The 8,312-nt window shown below is 42.6% G+C and overlaps 1 protein-coding gene across 1 annotated transcript; it reads right to left on the bottom strand.

Annotated features, from left to right (window-relative positions):
• Window positions 1–2,690: 2,690 nt before the first annotated feature.
• SMIM38 (small integral membrane protein 38) lies at window positions 2,691–2,822 on the bottom strand. The gene has a single exon (XM_068259666.1). It carries the CDS (start codon window positions 2,820–2,822, stop codon window positions 2,691–2,693), a length of 132 nt encoding a protein of 43 aa, XP_068115767.1.
• Between the last annotated feature and the right edge of the window lie 5,490 nt (window positions 2,823–8,312).

The following is an 8,312-nucleotide window of genomic DNA, read 5'->3' as shown; positions in this document are numbered from 1 at the left end:
GGGCTTTCACATACTGAAGATTTACAGACAAGGGCAAAGCTGTTTGCAGGAAGAAACGAGCAGCCTGAAACTTCAGTGCATGAGAACAGGGGGAAAGAAACACACAAATGATCTCTTGAGATTCAAAAGGAAGGCTGTATACAGCCTGCTTGTGTATGACTGTATGGATGTATTTTCTATGTGTGGACATACTGTACATCAACCTACTTCCTGTTTTGGTGGCCATTTTGTTTGTTTATAAACAAACTTTTTAAAACTGTTTTTAACCACTTTTAATGCGGCGAGGAGCGGCGAAATTGTGACAGAGGGTTATAGGAGATGTCCCCTAACGCACTGGTATGTTTACTTTTGTGCGATTTTAACAATACAGATTCTCTTTAAGGTCTAAAACCGTTTAAAAAGACGCTAAAATCCGGAAATAATCATACCGCCAAGGGGATTAAATAATGATTTGTCCTTCTGAGAAGGTGAGAAATTACGCTTCTCCAATATACAACATCTAGTAGTATCATATCATCAAAGGCGCCTCCACCAGTGTTTTTTTAGTATCTATCTATCTATCTATCTATCTATCTATCTATCTATCTATCTATCTATCTATCTATTGATTATATTTTCCTAACATCCATACTGGCTGCTGGTAGATGAATTAGCACTGGAGAACTAACACTAATATGACTTTTACAAATAGCAGCACATTACTTCCTGTCATATACAGTAACACTGCAACAGATTGTAATTTACTGATGCATTTCAGTGAATTAGAATAATTCTGCACAATACAGCCCTTGAATCAACAGCAGACAGTAAAACCAATGTTATAGGTAGGCATATTAAGATTGTCTACATTCCTACTTTTATAAATAAGTCTCCAACCTTTCTCTTCTACGTTAAAGTGAACTCGAGGTGACAGTGATATGGAGGCTGCCATATTTATTTCCTTTTAAGTAATACCAGTTGCCTGGCTTTCTTGTTGATCCTCCAATACTTTTAGCCATAGCCCCTGAACAAGCATGCAGCAGATCAGGTGTTTCTGACAAAATTGTCAAAACTGACAAGATTAGCTGCATGCTTGTTTCATGCAGGGCTGCCAGGCAGGGCCGGATTTAGGCCAAGGCCACCTAGGCCATGGCCTAGGGCACCACAGGAGCAGGGGCACCAAAGCAGCAGGCTAAACTGGTGCAGCATTTGCAAGCTTGATCCCCCTGCTGCCATCCACCTGGGCAGCGGCCATCTTGTCTCTGTGCACGTTGGCATTGTGGCCGGCGGCTATGGACTTGGGCAGCATTGGAGACGGAAAGGAAGAGGAAGCTTCTGCACTGGAGACGAGCAGAGAAGTGAGTGACACTGATGGCTGCTGCGGTGTGAAGGCGAGCTGTACTGAAAGAGAGGGAGAGGGAAAGGGAGGGATTAAGGGAGTCATCAGGCTACCTATACTGGAGGGGGAGGGGTCATCAGGCTAACTATACTGGAGGGAAATAGGGAGGGGTCATCTGACTACCTATACTAGAGGGAAAGAAGGGAGGGGTCATCAGGCTACCTATCCTAGAAGGGAGGGGTCATCAGGCTACCTATACTGGAGGGAAAGAAGGGAGGGGTCATCAGGCTACCTATCCTAGAAGGGAGGGGTCATCAGGCTACCTATACTGGAGGGGGAGGGGTCATCAGGCTAACTATACTGGAGGGAAATAGGGAGGGGTCATCTGGCTACCTATACTAGAGGGAAAGAAGGGAGGGGTCATCAGGCTACCTATCCTAGAGGGGAGGGGTCATCAGGCTACCTATACTGGAAGTAACAGGATAGGGGTAAAGAATACACATCCGGCCCTGCTGCCAGGCAACTGGTATTATTTAAAAATAAATAAATATGGCAGCTTCCATATCCCTCTTACCTTGTGTTCACTTTAATGATACTCCCTTGAAATCGAGTGCTTTTATGCATATTTTTATGCTTCTACTCACATCCAACAGAAGACGTTGGTTTTGCTCTGTGAAACATGTTTGTAGATGGGCAGCATCAACATAGCTTCTGTGCAAATGGTGAGAGCAAGGTGTTTTCAACAGACAAGAATTGTGAAGATGCCACTTTTATATTTATAGTGCCAGTTGCAGGGAGAAAGGGTCTGGGAAAGTGACTGGTGCTGTGTATCTGTGTCCCAGGTTTCCCTAAAGGTTTGATAAGAGGAAAATCCACTTCACTGTAAGGCTAAAGAAGTCCGATCTTTATTTAATAAATAATTCTGGACACAGGTATTTCAGCTCATGCGTATCAGAGCATACGCTCACTCCTTAGTCATAGCATTCCCTCCAGGTTTGGTGAGATAAACCGGCTGGTTTTCTCCTTCCAAACTGACTTCCTTTTGGGAACCACATTTTGTGGTGCACTGAACAAACAATGTATACGAATTCTGTGCTGTAGACAAGATTCTTTAGGGCAAACAGTAGGTTTGCTCCCAGTAGAGAGGATCCACTTATACAAATTGTAGTTAGTCGTCCATCCAGTAGAAAGGCTTTTGTTTTGTTTATGTTATGTTACCTATTTTCTGTATTTAAATATGTAAATTGCCTGTACAGCAGAAATAACTCGCAGCAGCTTTAGCACCTACTACTTATCTCATTGTTAGAGGGAAAGCAAATTAATTATTTTTCCATTAACAAAGAACACCCTAGAGAACTTTGCAACACTCACTTTAATCATTCCAGCCTTTATCAGGGAATCTCTTGGCAAGCTTGTAGTCTATGTAAGTACTCAGGCAAGACCATAAAATAAACCTGGAAAGTATGATCACCACAAGCAAAAATACCAAAATTCCCGATTCCATTTTAAACAAAGAGTATCATTTTCTATGAAGGTGATAGGTGAAGCGAACAAATATTGATAGAGTATGGTTAACAGTCTCTGCCCATGCTTCTGCTGGTGGCAGCCGCTTCTGCTGGTAGTTTGGAAACCTGAAAAGACTTCAGCTGACAATTGATGGATTTGGCTTTCGTAGATCCTCCAGGTTTTGGGCCAGGCAGGCTTCAGTTATCAGATGTTGTGTAGCATTAGGAACTGGCATCTTTTCATGCAGGCATTAGTTCTTTGATCACAGCCTTCAACGCCTTGTCAGATAGCTAGAGAAAGAAATTGGCAGTTATTCGAGGTTCCCAATTTGTTCAGCAAGATTATTGGTTTTTTTTCAGAAGGACCGTGGAACCAACACTAGTGGTTATATGACAACAGATTGAAAACGTAGACGTCCAGAACTTTACCCATTGAAGGTTCTCATTTATATACTGTATATAATGGGATACAAAAAGAAATGTTTTAAATGGACTTTTTTTTATATACTAGAAGACACTTTATTTCTACTACGATCAACTTCTTTAGATTCCAAAAATAACATTTTCTAGAACACAAAATATTCCTCAAGGTCCTGTGCTGAAGTTTATTTACATTCTAAAGGCGATGTGTGGGCAGATCAACCAAGAGACAGATCTTTCTCTGATCAGAGAGAGATCCGATACCTGCCCATACACCACAGGCTGATTCTCGATAGATTTCAGCAATCTATCAGGCAGGGCCGGGCCTAAGCATAGGCTGGAGAGGCTCCAGCCTCAGGGCGCAGTGTAGGAGGGGGCGCACAATTCATTCAGCTGTCATTCCTAATTGTGTTTGCAGCAGAAAGAAATAAGAAAACGGGATACATAGCAGTGACTGCAAGCCAGATAACTAGATATTAAGGTGTTGGGGAGGTTGTGGGCCCTGTGGCGCCTCTTAGTCTAATAGCAATCAGTGTGTGACGCTGGGGTGGCAGGGATGGAGGGGCGCACTTTGGTGTCTCAGCCTTGGGTGTTGGAGGACCTTGTCCCAGCTCTGCTATCAGGAATCGGGCTTGCAACGTCACCTGCCTGACCGCCTCCGAGTGTAAATGTTCCCCCAGTGCCCGTGAGGTGTAAAATCTCACCTGTCTGCCATCGTACCAGTGACATGAGGCATTTTTGCTGCCAATGTTACATAGTTATTTGGGTTGAAAAAAGACATACGTCCATCGAGTTCAACCAGACTGTGACATGAGCAGTGTTACCGAATGCTGCCATTCGGCTGCTTGTAATTGACAAACAAGCAGTTCAATCACCATGGAAAAGAGGTCTTAGAGTTAATATTCTGTAGGACGACATTTCTGGTAGTATTTTAAGAATTGAACAGCCTAGTCATGAATGTCAAACAAGAAAGTGCCAAAGCTGGTCTACTGCTCAACATCAAGAAAACTAAAGTTATGTCATCTGCAAATTAATGGGGAAAACGTAGAAGTTGCAACAGATTTCATCTTCCTGGGGTTGAAGATATCTGCAGATGGTGACTGCAGCCCTGAGATTAAGCTTGTTGCTTGGGAGGAAAGCTATGGAGGTCTTGGGCAAGACACTACAGGATAGAGATGTCGCTTTACCAACAAAGATCGGGTTAGTTAGAGCTGTGGTCTTCCAACTAATAATACACTATATGGCTGTGAAAGTTGGACCATAAAGGTCATGCGTAGAAAAATTGATGTTTTTGAATAGTGGGTGTGGAGAAAGTTTTTACTTTGAGAATTCCCTGGACTGCCAGAAGATCAAACCAGTCAATACTTAGAGAAATAAGGCCAGAGTGGTCCCCTGAAGGGTTGATACTGCTATTAAATCTCAAATTCTTTAGTCACATAATGAAAAATTCTCGGTGCATGGAAAAATTTGAGAAGATGGCAGAGGCTAAGATGGATAGACAGCATATAAGAAGCTATGAACATGCCTATGCAACCGTTGAAAGAAGTAGTGATTGGCAGAAACATCTGGCGTGCAAAAGTTCATATTGTCACGAAGAGTCGAAATCGACGTAACGGGGTTCTGGGGCTTCTACCAGCCGCTGTTAGTTGTCCTGTCCCGCTCTGTCCTCTACGATCCTCCGTTCCCCCACCGCTGGTCACCGTCTAATTATTCGTCTAACTAGACTAATGCAACTGCGCCTGGGCAGCCACGCACGTCCTCGCTCCCGCTCGAGTCTTAGGGAGCCTTCTGCGCAGACGCAGCATGACGTTTTCTCGTACTGCACCTGCGCAGGAAGCTCCCAGAGACGGGAGAGAGGACGCGTGCGGCCACTCAGGCGCAGTTGCATTCATCTAGTTAGGCGAATAATTGCACAGAGACTCGCGGCGGGGGAACGGTGGATCGTAGAGAATGGCGCGGGACAGGACAGGATATCTGCAGGGGGCCGGTAGAATCCCCAGGTAAGTGTCAGTTTTTGTTTTTAAAATACCCTACAGAACCCCTTTAAAGAGATTCTGTAACAAAATTTTGAGCCTTATTTCTTCTATCCTATAAGTTCCTATACCTGTTTTAATGTGCTCTGGCATACTGCAGCCTTTCCTAGTTGCACTGTCTCTGTAATAAATCTTATCTCCTTTCCTCTGTCGTGTCTGTCGGGCAGAGGCTGGAATGTGTGGAATGTGCAGCACTGCTTGTCATTGGCAGAAGCTATACACACCCTTTCCAAGCTCTGCATGAGTTGCACAGTGAACTGTTCTCAGCCTATGATACTCTGGTTAGAAGTCATGTTTTTTGTTTGTAAACACTGCATAAAAATGGCAATTACAAGCCAGGATTGCGGCAGGGAGTGGCAGAAACCGCACAGAGGGGTCCAGGGGAACAGAATGAATAGAATGGTATGATTTTTATTGTAAGAATTTTAGAGTACAGATTCTCTTTAAAGTGAACCTCTGGACTAGAAATCGACTCAGCAGCACTGAAAAGGCTTGGTGTTTCTTTAACAGTTTCACAGAATCAGAACTTTGTTTCTCTTTTACAAGCCTCATTTTTAGCTGCACAGAAGAAAACTGCCCGGGCATTTTTCCCTTGATGCTGTGCAAAGCATGATGGGATTTCTGATGCTGTTGTTCTCGTTCTGCTGTTTTGGTGCAATTTTTTTTTTACATTTTGAATTTGACATTTGAAGCCTAGTGTGCACAGCTGGGAGGGTGATCAGGACACAGGACAGGAAATGTGTCTCCTGCTCCTTGTCACCTCCTTTCAACCAAAAAGATGGCTGCCCCCGTGACAAAGATGGCAGCCCCCATGCATCACAAACATTTGCCTGTTCTTTTAAAACAGGGTGGGTAAGAGATTATATTACCTATCTATCCTAATTAACATAACTAATGTAACTTGATGACAATATGTTTGTTTAGGCTGAAGTTCCCCTTTAAGGAGGACCAGGAGTGTTTTGGCAAAATAGATTATTGTAAGTATGGAATAGGATTCCACATGACCTAGAATAGTGTTAGGGCTCAAGTAAGAGGGAACATTAATGGTAGATTAGGTTTGTTACATGTACAGTATGTAAGTTCAATATTAGATTAGCTTAGGGTTAGAATTCATGTAGTTTGCTATGACCAAGTTAGTTTTAAGAGGCAGTGTTTTTTGTGAAACAATGTTCATCTCATCTTTACTCTAATTTTTGCCGTAACCATTGCGTCAGAACTCTGAAATGTGTACACAAAACAACATAGTGAAAGAAACATATTATAAAAGAGTAAAGCACAAAGGAGTATATAGAAGCTGAAGATTTCTTGTGCTAAGTTCCAGCTGATTACGATGTACAGTAGTTTTTCCTTGAACAAAAGGCCATAAATATATATAATGCAGCCTCTTTCATGTAAAGTATTTGATAAACAGGAAGCCGATTGTGTAAACCACATTTATGTAACAGCCACAAGACATATTGTTACGTCTGTTGTACGTCCATCTGAAGAGTTCTGCGCTCTGCGCAATAAATGCAAGCAAGACTCACAATGAAATAAATTGTGTAGTGGCATTCATTTACGATGTAGCAGCAGAAAGGGAATACTTACAATGATATCAAGTTATACACTTTCTGTTTATAGTGGTGGCCCAACCAAATTTTAGTTAATATAAGTACACCTGTCTCTAACTGGGATAATCCATATGGGACAAATAATAACATCAATGAATGTCAAACACTCATCATTTCCTGAGGATAAGACTTCAGAATGAACTTTAAAGGGAACCTAAAGCGAGAGAGAGATAGAGGCAGCCATATTTATTTCCTTTTAAACAATACCTACTGCCTGGCTGGCCTGATGAATCTCTGCCTTTAATACTTTTAGCCATAGCCCCTGAACAAGTATGCAGCAGATCAGGTCTTTCTGACATTATTGTCAGATCTGACAGGATTAGCTGCATGCTTGTTTCTGGTGTGTGATTCAGATAGTACTGCAGCCAAGGGGACTAGCAGGAAAGCCAGGCAACTGGTATTGCTTAAAAGGAAATAAATATGGAAGCCTCACTTTAGGTTTCCTTTAAAAGTTAATGCCCCGCCCCCTATCCCTTACCCCCACCGCCACCTTTTCTCCTTCCTTATTGATTCCTAAAAGTGAATCTTAAGAAAATCGAGTGATTGTAATGTTTTATTCAACATAATGAGCCGAATAAAAACTTTTTTTTTTTTTCCTAGTTGCATTGTTTTTTTTTTTTTTTTAAGAATGTAAAAAAAAATGATTAACTCAGTCAAGCTAGTAACCTATATTAAAAACTGGATAATTCACAAATAATCCTAGGCGCATGCCTGGGGCCTCATGTAGGGCCTCGGTCCTCTCCAGGCACCTAGTTTCCTTCGCCCCTACGCCCCTGACCTTACCCCACCAAAAAGGCCATGTGTGACGCAAGGAGAGCACATTTTGCAACCTCTCTTAGGGACCCTTTTCACCTTCCTCCTTCTCTGTGTACATGTGAGGAGCTACCAGGACTGCGCAAATAATCACACCCAGCAAAAAAGCATCCACCCACATTAAGCCAGTGGACAGAAATAACACCCCCATACGCAGATGATATTATTAGACACAGCCATCTACATCCCATCTTTGTAGGAGGATTAGTCGGTTGACCTTGAGAAAAAAATACAAAAGAAGGACAGGAGCCCAATATGGTGCAGTAGTTTTAGCACTTGGGATTGTAACATAAAAAAGAGAACTGGGTACTAACAAACAAGGGTTGCTAAACACAACCACCTTGTGCGCACGTGGGGAACTCCCGTACCTAAGTCGGGTTTTTGGGCAGAGATTGAAATCTCGGCGGTTGCTCCCTCTAAAAGATGAACCAGGGTCTTCAGGCCAGACGGCCCATCCCTCCTGAGGAGGGAAATGCAACTTGTGGACATACTGGAGGAGAGGCACCTAAGGTAACGTTTAGTAAATGTAGATATCACGATATAGAATATAGAAGTATCTTACCTCAATAAGGTGTCTAGACTTTATGATGGAACAAGACTAATTTATTGCATA

This window comes from Hyperolius riggenbachi, chromosome 11 (genome assembly GCF_040937935.1).
Source record: "Hyperolius riggenbachi isolate aHypRig1 chromosome 11, aHypRig1.pri, whole genome shotgun sequence".
Lineage (NCBI taxonomy): Eukaryota > Metazoa > Chordata > Amphibia > Anura > Hyperoliidae > Hyperolius > Hyperolius riggenbachi.
Note: the sequence above shows the minus strand (reverse complement) of the source record. Positions and strands in the feature narration are given on the sequence as shown.

Excerpts from the sequence above, each read along its gene's own strand:
- SMIM38 (XM_068259666.1), bottom strand. The coding sequence starts at position 2,822 with ATGGAATCGGGAATTTTGGTATTTTTGCTTGTGGTGATCATACTTTCC.